The sequence below is a fragment of the Ochotona curzoniae genome, unplaced genomic scaffold, assembly GCF_017591425.1.
Source record: "Ochotona curzoniae isolate NIBS_2020 unplaced genomic scaffold, NIBS_Ocur_1.0 scaffold_4683, whole genome shotgun sequence".
Taxonomy (NCBI): Eukaryota; Metazoa; Chordata; class Mammalia; order Lagomorpha; family Ochotonidae; genus Ochotona; species Ochotona curzoniae.
Genome location: NW_024467121.1, coordinates 13,557,658 through 13,572,511, shown reverse-complemented (window position 1 = coordinate 13,572,511; position 14,854 = coordinate 13,557,658). Strand labels below are relative to the sequence as shown.

Genomic DNA, 14,854 nt, shown 5'->3' with positions numbered 1-14,854 from the left:
TGCCCACGGTCTCAGGACAGAGTAAGGGAGAAACCCACTCAAAAACAAATATGCAAAGTTAAGAAAATTGGTCCAGTTATTTGGCAGGGTGGTGGTGTAGTGGAGTGAGAATCAGTAGAAACAGACATTCCACAGCTGTGGCCCACATCCACCCACTGTGCAGAGCCTCCTCCCAATGTCAGGTCACTGGCTTTCAAATTGAGCAGCTCCCCACCCTGTCCTGTACAACCTCTCTCCCTCACCTAGGCCCTTCTTGCACTTAAGCCCCATGTTCAGGGAGTCAGAGATGGGGGACTGCACAGGCCTCCAGCTCCTACCCAGGTTCAAAGCATCAGCTCCAACAACTACAGCACAAGACCCAAAAGTCACATGTAAGCAACCATTCTCAAGAGCAAATGGGCAGGCCCCTGCCTCCTGTCTTGAATATGCCCGGTCTTTAGACTCATGTGTCTGGGAGGGGGGGTGCGGGGGAAACAACCCAATTGTTACATGGCCCAGGATGCAGACCCAGACAGGCTCTGGGGCAGACAACCCATTTAAGGGAGATGGATGGGGTAGCAGGGAAGACTTGCACAATTTGGTTTGAAACACCAAGTGCTTCATCCTATGGGACCTGAGGCCATGTCCCCATCTCCCAATCAGAGAAATGTGTATACTTGAAGCATTCCCCTCAAACAAAAAACGTTCATCTCTCTACTCCCAGGTTCAAAGTCCTCAATGACCTGAACTCTCAGCCCAGGACTTGTACCTTTGCACAGTCCAAGGCAGAGAAGAAAAGTCACCTTTGGTACTCGGAAGCTATGAGATATCCTGAGTTTCCAAAGTGTTACTTCTGGGCCCAAGACAACTCCTCCCGCCCGGGCACGTGAGGCAAAACCCACAGGAAGAAACTACAGGTCCTCAGAACCACTGTCCTGTGCACCCCGCTTTCAATCCCAACAAAAACATCACAGATGCCATGAAGGCAAAGCCAGACCAGGCCACCATTCTACCCTTCTGAATTTTCCAAAGCCCCTGGTGTAGCACCAGGCCCATGGCAGATGCTGTACCACAAATACATGCAGAAGACAGTACCCTGGTTTGAGGCCTTGCTCGGGTGGGCCATGGTTCCCACCTGGGAAAGGCAGTCAGTCCTGTAGGAGCTTCTTCACGCAGCGATTTCAACGCTCTACTCCAAGCTTTCCCAACTGATGGGTGCACCCAACTCCCCATAATCATAGGCTCCGAGCCCCCACAGGCCTCTATCTGGAGCACCCAACATCCAGGTTCATGCAGAGGTGTGACTTCCAGATCACACTTTCAAGACCACCGATAAACAAAGTGCGAAAGCAAGCAGCTCTGGGAGAATGATTCTCTCCTGTAACCCCCGAGTCCAGAGAGGAGAGCAGGGGGACCTCACGGCTCCCTGTGGGGAGGGGTGTCCTGGTGAGTCCATCTTGACAGAAATGGTTTCCTTCTGCCTGTGCAGCCAGTTTGTTCTTGAAGCCAGGCATGTGGATGTGCGGAAGAGCCAAGCTGCTTCAACACTTGGCAGGCAGGCAGGCCAGTCTTACACCCAGGGACTTCTCCAGACAGCCCTGTTCCCCAACCTGGCACAAGCCAGAGTGCATTCTCCACGAGGCACCTTCCCTGGCCGGAAGGAGCTATGTGAAAAGTCTTTGAGTGTCCCTTGACCTTCAGCATGTATAATCTGGCCCTCCTGTGATTGCAGGGTGCTCCACCAGCCCTGTGTCTTCATCCGCAACTGACATGACAGGGCAAGAAGCTCACAGAAACTAAATGAGCCGGGGTCTTTCATCCCTCACCCCTCTCCAGTTCTCACCATCCTCAGTGAGGTCAGACACCCTGGAAATTCTGAGAGCTCTGAGGGTGGGGCAGCCGGCAGCTTGACATGGGAAGTCGTGAATCAGTGGGACTTTCTGGGGTCTCGGCCACCCCAACCACGATGCTGTGGTGGCATGTAGCTTTTCTTGAGCAAGCAGACGCCTCTTTGCTCCACCCACCCCGTCCCAGGGAAAGTCCATGGGATCAATTTGACCTCAGGTTGGCGGGAGGTCATAAGCTAAGGTGTGGGGATGGACCTGGATGCGTCTGCTTCAGTGCTTCCGGGAGGAGTCGGCGCCGTTCTGGGAGCCTCTCATGTTCTGTTTCCAGGAGACAAGAGGGTTGGGGAACAGGGTTAAGAGTGGTTGCTGGTTTATCTTTTAAAGCAGAAGACTACAAGCCATGTCACTTGCACCGCCCACCCTTCTGCCCCACCTCTACTCTAAAAGAAAACAACATAAGAAATGTGTCACCAGCCTAACAGGGGAGGGCAGTCCAGGCAGGTCCCAGAATCTGACCGGGTAGAGTCCCAGAGAGAAGGGCTGGGCACACAGGCACATAGCCTGACTGGCACAGGGGCCAGGGAAGCGGGGCAGGGAGGATTCCACAGCTCTTCCTGTGGGCCCCAACCAGCTGTTCAGGGAGGACCATGAGTTGCAAGGTTGGCAGAGAGGTAGAGCGAGGCCTCCAGAGAAGCCCAGCCTGCTTCTTGCTGCCTCTGCCCATCAGGCGCTTGGCCTCTGGATTTGAGGAACACAACTCAACAGGGAGAACATGGGTGATCTGTGGGATGGCGACAGTGGCCAGGAGGCCCAGGCCAGGAGCCAGGCAGCGGAGGGCTGTGTGGCTGCAGTCCCACACTGTGACCTGATCACAGGGACCCTCGCAAGAAGCTCCCTAGCCACAGCCCTGGGGACACATGGCTGCTGCCACTGCCCAACAGCGGCCTCCTTCCTCATCCTTCTTCCAGCTACGCCTCAAAGAACAAAAAGCAAAACATGGAAGTTTTAAAAGCATTGCCTCTGATCCCAAGGGCTTCCGCCAAGACTTCTACAGGCAGCCAATCTGAAGCCCACTCCTATCCCACGTCAAAGCTTGGGTCCAGGGCCGAAACATCCCTGATGGAATGGCAGGACTACCAGCACACGGATATAGGACTTGGGAATTAAGGAGTGTGGGGCCGTCTGTGAAGAGTGGCGTCTCCTGGGTGCAGCCTAGATTTGTGTCTACAGAGGGTCCTAGTCCAGCTGTGAGACCAGAGAGTAAGGGTCTGTCGTGCCCCTCCGCCACTACTGGCTCCAACCTGACCTCCAAGCACCCACACAGGATGGAGACACGACACGGGCACGTGGAGGGCTGCAAGGCAGGCAATGTCCCTGTCACTCAGTCATGGGAGCCCTGGCTCAGGCACACAGGGCTCCCACTAGAAAGGCACACATAGAAAGAACCTCAGGATATTGTAAAAACCCCTCTAGCACAGACACACACGAGGCACATATTCCACAATGGCCAGCCTGCACATAGACCAAGAGGCCCTAGGGCCGAGATGCATGACTTGGACAGATGGATGCAGAGGGGACAGAGGGACATGCACCCACTCAGTTACCTGTCCAAGGTTAGTAAGGAGAAAATTTTGAGAAAATGTGACATACAGTTCGCCTTTTCACGCACAGAGGGCAAGAGGAAGAAAGAGGTTGGAAAAGAAAAATAAGTCTTCAGCAGCAGTTTTTTTTTTTTTCATGTGCATGTAAAATATAAAACTGAAGGATGTGTGGGACCAGTATTGTGGTATAGCGGGTAAGACCACCACCTGTGATACTTGCAACCCCTACAGGTGCTGGTTTGATTCCCAGTCTCTCCACTTCCAATCCAGCTACCTACTAATGGTCTGGGAAAAGTAGTGGAGGTTGGCCCAAGTGAAGGAGCCGCTGATACCAATGTGGGAGATCTAGATGAAGCTCCTGGTTCTTAGCTTCGACCTGGTCCAGCTCTGGCCATTACAGCCATTTGAGAGTAAACCAGCAGACAAAATCTCACTCTTGAGTTGCTAGCTGAGGTTCTAGAATTGCTTTAACTCTCCCCTAGAGTTCCAAAGACAGCCACCAAGGCACAAACCCATACCTCACCCCAACCCTAATCATTGAGCTTGAGCACAATGCCCACGTGGGTTCCTAAACTCTCCCAGTCAAGGAGTACACTGACCAGCAAGGCTCGACTATACACAACACTGGAAAGGATTTCTGCTGAATTGGAAAGATTCTAGCCCAGGCCATTTTGACATTTGCCCTGGAGGTGGGCAAGGTCAACCTCAGCAGGTCAGGGAGATGCCTCTGAATGGTGCCCAACAGCTAAGAGTTTTCTTTCTTGGCAGCCTTGGTCAGAAGGGGCTATGTTCAGATGCCATGCCCCAAGGGTCCAAATACAAAGGCTGTTCCCTACAAGGAGAACCTTGATCCTGGCAAAGTCTAGGTGCTGCAATGCTGGCTCCCAAGACAAACAGACACTGAGCTGTGGGGATGGCTTTGTCTTTGAAGACTAACTTAACCCACAGGCTTATCACTAGGTAAACAAAACCGCAGCCACAGGAAGCAGCTGCAAGCAGAGGCTGTGGGAGTCAAACAGGAGCTGACAGCTGCATGACCTGGCCCTGCCCCACAGGTGGTAAGGATCAGGGAGCAGTGCTGGGAAAGGAACCGGGAGAACAGGATCCAGAAGAGAGGAAGACGCCAGCTCTAAGAAACAGATCCCTGCAAGGGCCACTTCTGGTGCCGGCAGGATAGGTGGTCACATGGACACACAGCTAATCGCAGCCCCATCTGGCCACCTCCAGGGGCGTTTCAGGGATGCGAGAGATTCATCATCACTTTCTCCTGTGCTGCAAAACCCTACATGGTACATTTTTGCCTGCAGGCTGCCACCATCATGTAGGCACAATGCCAAATCACTCCTGCTTTGCAGAACCAAGCCCTGCTTTGCAGCTCTTCCAGATAAACTTTTCAAATCCTTCCAGTTCCCATACAAGGGGAGTTGGGCAGAGTTGTGGCAAGATGGCAGCTGCCCTATGAAGCCCTTGGCTTCTTCCTCAGGTTGGGGATCCTGGGAGCCATAGAGATGTTGAGTTCTCCACCCTGTGGTTGCTGGAACTAATGTTGAACCAGGAACCTTCTACAAAGGGCCCAGGCAGAAGCAAGGGGCAACCTACTGGGTCTAATATGACAGCTGGACCTGATCCTGAGCATGATGAAGCTAATGGCTGAGCAGGCACCACTATGTGATCACTGACCACCAGATCCCTAGCAACAGCTGCCAACATAGAACTCTCCACAGCCTGGGGGGCTCCAGCCCCACCATTTGTCTACCAGGAGACAGCCTCCTTGATTCCTTTTGCAGATTAGGCTTTGATCTTGCCCCTCCTGCTCCCACGGGAGGCCCATGGTAGCATGCCCAGACCCACCTCACCAAACTCTGACTCTAGGAGGGAAAATGTGGATTTACACTCAGCTGCACACCAAGGCCATTACAACCACTCAGGCTTGGGAGAGGGACTGTGGAGGAGCCAGCTGCGGCTTCAGCAGTAGCAGGTCAGGCTGCTTACCAGCTGCAAGGCAGCGCTTCTTGCACACCTTTCTAAAAAAGAATCCATTAGCTCCCAGCTCCTCCTCTCACACCCATACTGCACTTCCTCCTCTCCCCAGGGAAGACCTCTCGGACTTCACCAAAACTGTCCCTATCTTTGACATGTTAACAGGCCAGAAGCCAAAGCAGTGAGCAGAAGAAAGAGGTGTGGGCAGCAGATTTATTCAGAGAGAAATACTTACAGACAGGCTTTCCCTAGCAAAGGCTGCAGGGAGAAAAAAAGTGAAGAGAGAGAGGTCAGTTGGGAGGCAGGACTTTATTCCAAGGGGCAAAGCCCTGGCACACACACACCCCACCCCACCAAACAAACACACCTGCCAGGTCACATTCCAGGCTCTCCAGGGTTTAAAGAAGCCCCTGAGGGAGTCAGGAAGAATTGGTGTGCTGAAGAGGTCTTTTGCTTGGATCTTAGAAACAAGCCCAATGTGAAATTCAGCCTGTAGAGTAGGGAGCGATACCTAACTTTGAGCCCAGATATCACTATGGCTTGCACATTTGCCCTGAATCTCGAGTATCTGTGAGGAAAATATCGATTTTGGGATAACAAATCTTACCACTCAAGAATGACTGTCTCAGCCTCTGATACCCAGAGCCAATAAAATCAGTGAAATCTGGTTGGGAGGAAGGGGGTTTAGTTTTTACTTCCTGCTAAAATAGCCACATGATGTGACAAAAGTGGCTCTGTCCTGTGGATCTGGCCTCAGGGGTATGCCAGCTCCAGGGCTTAGGAGGAAAGTTCTCTTCATGAACCCTGTGCTTCTCTGCAATGGAAGTGACCGCAAAAGACAGAGTGGGAAACAGAAAAGATGTGCAGGCCCAGAGCTGCATGGAGACCTAGAGATTAAGGGTTTGGTGTATTGGAAATAACCATTTGAGAATGTGAAAGGACACATCACTGTTTCTTGTGTGCTGCCTGGCTCTGTCCACATACTTGGCAAGGAAGGGGACACCACCCCCTGCTCCCCAGAGCATTCTTGTGCATACACGGGTGCACATGTGCACAGACACAGATTTATGCGCGCGCGCGCACACACACACACACACACACACACACACACACACACACACAGTCCCAGGCCTGAGGCCACTGCCACCCATCCCCCACCCCAGGGGAGGAAGGAAATAGGGAGTCACTGACTTGTCCGGGTAGCTGTGTGGGCACCTCCTGGGGCAGGCAGCTGGGCAGGGCAGCAGAAGTGGAAGCCACATGCTCCTCAAAGCTGTTGATGCGAGGCTTTTTGGTGGGCTCGGGGCTGGCTAGTGGGGTGACACTATTGCGTCTCATGAGCGGGTTAGGTCCCTTCTTTGCATCCTAAGCAAGACAAAGACAAAAGAGAGAAGGCGACAGTTACAAGGAGAGGGAAGGTCAATAAGCCATTAAAAAAAGTTCTCCTGTTCCTGGATTTTAGAGAGGTATATCACATGACTGACAAAGGAGGAGAGGGGGCCTGGGACCAGGCTGGGTGAGGGAAGGAGTGATGGGTACTTCCTCCATGTTCCTTCTGGTTCTTGGATTGCACACAGATTAACACCACCACGAAGATGTCTGCCAGGCAGGGAGGGAAACAATGGCCACAGGGTACAAGATCAGAGACAAGAACTTTGCTTCCAGCACCCGCAACAGACCAAGAGCCTGGGAGACAGACGAGGTCCACAGGAGGGGTAGGAAGAGGTGTCAGCACTGACTCCCTTCCACCCAAGCCTGGCCCTGCATCACACACATGCACAATGCGCATACAAACACCACCCTGGCTAAGGACAGGACACAGACACCAGATACACAGAACACCCACGGGAGGCGGAGCCTGCTAGGACCAGAGGACAGAGATGACATGACTGCCGGGGATCCAGGAGCCTCAGGGAGAGCCCCGCTCTATGCAGGGCAGCTTTCAGCAACCAGCATAGCCCAGCCCAGGCTGAGCACTAGAGCTGAAGTGCCAGACAGGGCTAGGCTGGTCCTCATAGAATAAATGCAAGTGCAGCATCTAGTTACCAAGCCTTGGGAAAGGAGGGAGCAGGAGTTAAGGCAAGGCCAACCAAGCCAGCACCCAGGCTTTCAGCCCATCAGCCAAGTAACTGCCCGTGGGAGCTGGCAGTACTCGGGTACTCTCAGAGCCTCTTAATGCCGAAGTCTGCTGGCCAAGCTCCTTGGCAGACTTCAGTTGTGTTGTTTTGGAAATTCAGCAGACAGAAAACCCTACCTGGTGAAAGAGGAAGAGCCTGACTCAGTCTGGTAAGGCTCTGCAATAAGCACATTCAAACTTGGGCAGAGAAGCAATCAGACAGACTCCCGGAATTCAGACCCCTCTGAAGTGCCAAACAGGTTTGGCCAGGTACTGGATCGCTGGTTAGCCATCTCTGATGGCGCTCATCCCCAGCCCCACCTCTACTCTCCCATGCTATCCAGTTCTTGCGCTAAGCAGATGCAGTTGGCCAAGGCCAACGGCAGGACCTCTTTGAACTGGTGACTCCTGAACTCAAAAGCATGGTTTTAGCTGTCAGAGAGGAAAAGGGAAAAGGCAGCAAAACATGCCATCGCTGTGTCTTCCTCTGTAACGTTAATTTCACAGGTGAAGGAGAAATGAAAGAAGTCACAGAGAGAAAGCAGATCTCTGGAGAAGCGACAAGAAAGCCAGGGAGAGCACAGGGACGCTGAGAAAGGCAGCCAGCTAGGCCGAGGGCAGAGAAGCAAGCTCAGGGAGAACATCTGAGCCCTACAGCACAGGCACAGGCTTCCTGTGGGTTCCATCACTCCACACAAACCCCAAGAATGATGAAGGCCAAGAAGGGAGGGGTATCCAGGTGCCCCTACTCACCTCTGACCTTTCGCGGTGTGTGCTCACTGACTCCACATTCAAGTAGATAGATTCCACCCGGCAACCTGGGGGAAAAGGGGTGAGTGAGAGGCTCTGGGGTTTCTATGGGAGGCACAGTTCTGCCTACAGCCTCACAGTCCCTCAGAAGCCATCACAACTGGGAGACCAGGGGGCTCGGCATGGGCTGCTGCTACTCACCATAAGCAACAGGTGTCAGTTTCAGGACGGTGTGAAGGGGGCATTTCAGGTAAGGCATCTCCTCTGCAACAGAGACGTGGTCCCACAGTTAGCAATGAGATAGGTGGAGAGGCAGGTGGAGACATGCTCGGACAGCCACAGGCCACTGCAGGAACTCCTGCCACTCAAGGAACCTCAGAAGCCATGCCTGACCAGGTGTCCTCTCCCAGCACAGGCCCATCCTGAGCAAGGCAAAGGGTGCTAGGAAAAGGTACCTTGCCAAAAGAACCCAGCCAAAGCAAGGAAACAGACCCACCCACTCTCACAATGAGTCAGTTTTTTGTGTTTTTTAAATACATTCCCCAAGCAAACTATTTACCTGAACCCTAGCTCTTAAGTTTATTTTAAAAATATTTGAAAGGTAGAACAATGCAAGACTCTAACAGCCAAGCCTGAACCAGGTTGAAAAATGAGCCTGTGGTCGCACATGCTCAATGAAGTCTCTCTCTCTCCTCCCTCCCTCCTGCTCCTCCCTCCTCCCAGGCCAGGAACCTGCTCAAGTACCTGCACTCTTATCCAGGAAGTAGGCCAGCAGGCAGCGCAGGACAGCCTGATGGCAGATGACCAGCACGTTCTCCTGCCGCTCAAGCTCCATGATCACTGGCTCAAGGCGCTGGACCAGGTCCTGGTAGGACTGAACAAAGAGGGACAGGACATCACGTTGGAGCAAAGGTACTTGGTAAGTAACCCTCCCGGACGTGTCATGGTCTTCTATCATTATTAGACAAGCACGCCACCCCTCCACTCACCCAGCAATCCACCTACTCATCTGCGCACCCAACCATCCACTCGCCCAACCACCATGTCCACTCATTCATCTACCAACCCATCTATACCCCATGCAACCATCCATTCATTCATCTGTCCATCTCTTGTGTTTATTCCTTCAAATGGCAAAGTCTATGAGAGAAACATAAATCTGTTTTCTGTCAATTCTTTCCTCTTCCTACCCTCTCCTCATGAGTTGAGGGACAGCAGTGGCTGAGAAGGGGATGACTTACTTATTTGAAAGGCAGAAATGAAGGAGAGCAAAGGAAACAGAGAGAGACCTTTCATTCACCGGTTCATCCCCCAGATGGCTGCAAGAGCCAGGTCTGCACCAAGCTAAAGCCCTGTCTCCCACAGGAGTGACAAGGGTTCAAGTACTTGGATCATCTTCTACCATCTTCTTGGGCACTAAGCAGAAAGCTAGAACAGAAGCGGAGCAGCCTGAACTGAAACTAGCACTGATAAACTGTAAGCAGTGGCTTAACCTGCTGCTGTGTTACAATGCCAGCCCTTACGATGGAATACTATTCAGTAATAAAAAAGAATGAGGTCCTGACATGCATGAAAGCTACACACACACACACACACACACACACACACACACACACACACACACACAATCACACATTATGAGATTTCGAGGAGATGTCTCGAAGAGGCAGATCCACAGACAATGTAGATTGGCAGTTGCCAGGTCTGGGATTTCTTTTTGGAATGAGGGGGAATTCCAGAATTAACAGTTATGGTGGCATGCATGGCATTGTGAACCACAGCCCTCTCAGCCAATACTGTGTCTGACACCTGCTCCCTATCCTGGCCATCCTCTGGAATGAACACAAGGCTGCAGACGGAGAGGGGAGGACAGGAGCTGACCCCCACACTCACCTCCCCTGTAGGGTAGCGGTAGTAGTACTTGTCCTGCTCACGTAGCGCATATTCCTCAGGGTAGGTATCCTTCATCTCCTCATATGTCAGCTCCTCGCACACGCCCTGGTGGCACAGAGCAAGTGGTCACTGGAAGGAACACGCCTGAAAGGGCCACCCACGACCATTCATTCCTAGAGATCCCCACTAGGGCTCCCCACCCTCGGTGCAGACACAAACGCCTGGGACCGGGACTCACGGCATCGATCTCGTTGAGTGCCTTCCACTGTTCATAGGACAGCTTCAGGGCCTCGGCTGTCTGGATGGTGCTCTTTAGCTGGCTGGTCCACACCCGGAGGCCCTTGAGGTTCTGCTCCTCCACAAACTTGCTCAGGGCATTGGCAAACTAACAGGGGGTGGGAGAGAGGGCAAGCTGACCTTCCTGGGCAGAGGGAGGGCTCACACAGCTCACACAGAACAGTACTTGGCTGAGATTAGATGGCGGGAAGGGTCCAAGAGCCACCATAGAAAACAGCTGGCTATGTCCCCATGACAGACATGCCACTGCAGAGCCCAGGACACTCACCTCTGCCCTCCACCTCCCAGGTACCCTCTACTGCACCCAGACACATGCACCGAACACACTTAAGGAACAGTGGCAAAAAAATGCATCCCCCCACGTGGAGAATCCATAACTCCCTTCTCCTGAACAATGGAGCAGTCCCCTCCGCTGTCCCTCCATCCTCAGCCCCTTTGTCACTCCTACCTTCTTGCCCCTGGTGGACAGGCCAGAGTCGCCCCCAATCTTGCCTTGGAGGTTATACTCGTTTTCACCATGCCGACACAGGTAGATGGTACGTGGCTGCACGTGGATGTTCATCAGGTAGTATACAATGCGGCTCTGGATGTGGTCCTGAACTTTGTTCACCAGGAACCTCCGGCCAACATCAATCACCTTGATCAGCGACAAATCCCTGTGGAGAAAGAGACCCTCCGTGAGGCCTCCCTCCGCCCAGCACAGCATACCCATCCCTAGGCCCAGGAGGCACTGCTCTAAGGGCACGCAGGATCTTCCTCTCCAAAGGTCAGAGAGCACAACAGTCAAGAGGCTGTGAGCATCCCAGATGAGGGCGAAGAGAGAAGCAGAAGGATGGTAATGTGAACTCAAATGTACAGTTGTGTATGCCTCTGCTTGATGTCAGTTGTATTTGCACTAGGGCAGATCAATGGATTACACCTGTACATGTGACAGTGACATCCGGCAGCAGAGTGCTGGTGCAGCTCTTAGGTGCTCCACTTCTGATGCAGCTCCCTGCTAATACGCCTGGCAAAGCAGCACAAGACGACCCAAATGCTTGGGCTCCTGCCATCCACATGGGAGACGTGGAAGCTCTGCCCCAGCCTGCCAACCCTGGCTCTTGTAGCCATTTGGGGAGATGGAAGATCCCTTTTTCTGTCTCCCTCTCTCAATCGCTCTCCATCTCTCTGCTTTTCAAATAAAATCTTATACATGTCTTTAAAAAGAAAAATATTTATACTAAGTGTAAAAGTGTGATCCTAGATTTTTTTTAGAGACATAAATAGAATAAAAGTTTATGGAAGTCTCCATAAACTGCATGGAAAATTGAAGACAACACTGCTAACCCCCAGGCAAGGGACAGGGTGCCGGCCACTGCTAAGGAGCTACCTGTCACATTTATCGGGGTCGAGGGGCTGGTAGCTGGCTTCGTAGCAATTGATTCTCTTCATGAAGTCATCCATGGCCTCTGCTGAATTGCAATCTTTGTAATCCGGGCTGGAGATTTTAACTTCCTGTAATACCACAAAGAGGCAGCTGATGAATCACACTGCAAGGCTTTCTGCGTAGATTAAGCAGGATTTGGGGCTTTCAAAAGGGGAAAGCACAGAAAAGCTGAGAATAAAGGTTATCCTACCCAGCATTTAAAAAAAAAAAAACTGGGGGTTGAGTCAGCCTGATGATTACACGGGGAGGATGCACCAGGGAGACACGGAATTGCTGGTTGGAAGAACGGAAACAGGAAGTCCAGGAGGATGCTGTAAATTACACCTCTGCGTGGACCACCCCTAGTCCGGGTCAGGCCAGTAACTGGGGGAGATCACCAGACAGGCCAGCCCTCAGGTCAGCGTTAGTCCACGAAGCACCTGCAATGCCCTGCACACGGAAAGCAGCTCACTGGGTAGAGGAGGTCCACTCGGTGGTTCCTAGAGATGCCCCCAGCCTCCTGTGGATGCATCTTAACTGTCCCCAAGAAAGGCAGCGCCCAGCTGTCACTGGGCCGAGATTAACTGCTTCTCTAACTAGACTACAAGCCTGAGAGACCTAGCAAGCAAACAAAACATTTGAATGCTGGTGTTCTTCTGCCCCCCTCACTGACTGTCCTAAGATCCATGTCAGCGGGCAGCTAGCAGTGATGTAGCCACGGCACAGCCTGTTTAACCTTTGGCCACCACTTACAATGCCAGCATCCCATCTGGGAGCCCCAGGTTCAGGTTCAGGCTGCTGCTCTGCCTCTGATCAGCTCCCTGCTAATGCACTTGGGAAAGCAACAAATGATGGCCTGAGGACTTTAGTCTCTGCCACCTAAGCTCAAGTTCACTACTTCAACATGATGGCTGGTAACTTTCCCTTCTTGGAGAAGACCGAGATGACAATGCAAGCCTGGCATGTCCTTTAAGATCCACCTTTACACCCAGCAGTAGTGTGGCAATTGCTGCTCATCCAGAAAACCTTTCTTTATGACTAATTCTGAGATGCTCAGACGGCAGAGGGTGACCCGTTGCAGAGCCTTCAGGGTCAGTCTGTTTTTGCTACACTGCTGTCAGAGCCAACTGCCCTCCACACACCTGAGCAAACGCCCTTTGGGGCACTGGAGACAGAGGGCTCTAGGGCGGGTGCATGGCACTTCCTCTGAAACATGGGAACCTCTCCACCAGGTTTTGTTTTAGTGTCACATTTTTAAACTTTTTAACACATTTTTAGTTTTTTTAACACATTCAAGGTAGTCCATGGATGAATTCTAATATAATATTTCCTCCTTTCTTCCCTACATTCCCCTTGAACTAGGGACTTTTTAAACATTTTCCTGATGAGCTCTGTACCTAGTGGGATATTAAGCCTTTGATTATAATGTAGTTTAAAAATACATTATCAAGGCTGCAGTGGTGGTGTTGTATGTTAAGCCGCCACCTGCAATGCCAGCATCCCATATAGGTATGTCCTCACTGCTCCACTTTCAATCCCAGCTCCTTGCTAATGAGAAAAGCAGCTGACCATGACCCTAGTCCTACCTACATGAGACCTAGATGAAGCTCCAGGCTTCTGGCTTTGGATCGGCTCAGCTCTGGCCATTGCACTCATTTATGGAGTGAACCAGGGTATGGAAAATCTGTCTCTGTAAATCTGCTTTTTAAACATTTTTTTTTTAATTAGAAGATTATTTTCAAGGTTCATCCACATTGTAGCTTGTATTCCTTTATTCATCCCAGGCAACACTGCATGCTGACTATTCTCAAAGACCCCTCACAGAGGAATAGCCCACTGCACGGGGCAGGCTTCTCGCCACACTTCTGACCTCTCAGACTCAACAGAAGGGGTCAGGGGTAGCTCTGCCCCAGGGTTGGGTCACTTTGCAGGCCCTGACCTGGGCCCCCATTTGTTTTGGATTGAAGACATCCTTGTGGTCTCAGCAAGCCGTCTTACCATAATGTTGGACGCAACAACGGAAGGGTCGTCGCACACAGACTCGATGAAAAACACCTGGTGGAAGCCAGACAGCGATGTTAGGAAACCGACACATTAAGGGGCAGGCACTTGTCCTACCACTCGCCCATAACCCCAACTGGAAGCATCCGGGTTTGAGACCCACCTCTGTTTCTTGCTATTACAGACCCTAGAAGACAACAGGTTAAGGCTCAAACACTTGGGTCTCTGTCTGTCACCTGCTCAGAGACCAAGCCCAAGTTCCTGGCTCCTGGCTGCAGCCCGACCAAGTACTATGGGCACTTAAGAAGTAAATCAAAGAACGGGAGATTTTTCCACCTATCTCTTTCCTTCTGCCTCTTCAATATTTTTAATCTTTGTAAATTAGAATGTCAGAGTTCCAGAGAAACAGGGAGAGGCTCTCCCATCTGCTGATTCACTCCTCAATGGCTATAATGGACCAGGTGGAAGCCAGGTGCTGGGAACTTCACGTGGGTTTCCCACGCGGGTGCAGAAGCCCAAGCATTTGGGCCATCTTCCACAGTTTTCTCAGATGCACTAGCATGGAGCTAAACAGGAAGTGGAACAGCCAGGACTCAAACTGCTGCCCCCATGGCATTCCAGCACTGCATGCAGTAGCATTACCCATTACTCTGACACTGGCCTCAAATATTTTTTTTTAAGGAAAAAAAAAATAAAACAGAACAAGAAAAATGTTTACAAAGAAAACTACACATCACAGTGCACCATCCTGGACGTCACTGTGGTGTGATCTCATACAAGGAAAGAGGCCATTCACTGATTCCGACAACAAAAATCCATGACCCCACTGGCCCACTGCAGGAGGGATGCCCCCTAAACCCCTCTGAGCCCTGCCAGAGCGAAAGTCAGCCAGCAAGAGGTGAAAGACTAAGCAGGAATTGGGGCACCAACTGGTCCCCCTGGTCTCCTTATCCCTTCTGAGCTCTCCAGAACTAAACAAGGGGTT

General features: G+C 51.8%; 1 protein-coding gene across 9 annotated transcripts in view; it reads right to left on the bottom strand.

Moving 5' to 3' along the window:
- Positions 1-314: 314 nt before the first annotated feature.
- PFKFB3 (6-phosphofructo-2-kinase/fructose-2,6-biphosphatase 3) overlaps positions 315-14,854 on the bottom strand; it is an 85,398-nt gene continuing 70,858 nt past the window's right edge. For 3 of the 9 annotated variants that reach the window (XM_040968176.1, XM_040968175.1, XM_040968171.1), the window contains exons 6-15: positions 13,867-13,923; positions 11,833-11,957; positions 10,912-11,119; positions 10,405-10,551; positions 10,167-10,271; positions 9,018-9,147; positions 8,475-8,537; positions 8,277-8,341; positions 6,599-6,772; positions 315-2,144 (exon numbers count right to left, since the gene is read on the bottom strand). In XM_040968176.1, the coding sequence (XP_040824110.1) occupies positions 2,097-2,144; positions 6,599-6,772; positions 8,277-8,341; positions 8,475-8,537; positions 9,018-9,147; positions 10,167-10,271; positions 10,405-10,551; positions 10,912-11,119; positions 11,833-11,957; positions 13,867-13,923 (1,122 nt within the window). In that variant the 3' untranslated portion in view covers positions 315-2,096. Of the gene's footprint in view, positions 3,484-5,642; positions 5,666-6,598; positions 6,773-8,006; positions 8,342-8,474; positions 8,538-9,017; positions 9,148-10,166; positions 10,272-10,404; positions 10,552-10,911; positions 11,120-11,832; positions 11,958-13,866; positions 13,924-14,854 lie in introns of those variants that run through there. The other 6 variants (XM_040968170.1, XM_040968172.1, XM_040968174.1 and 3 more) reach the window with 6 other exon arrangements.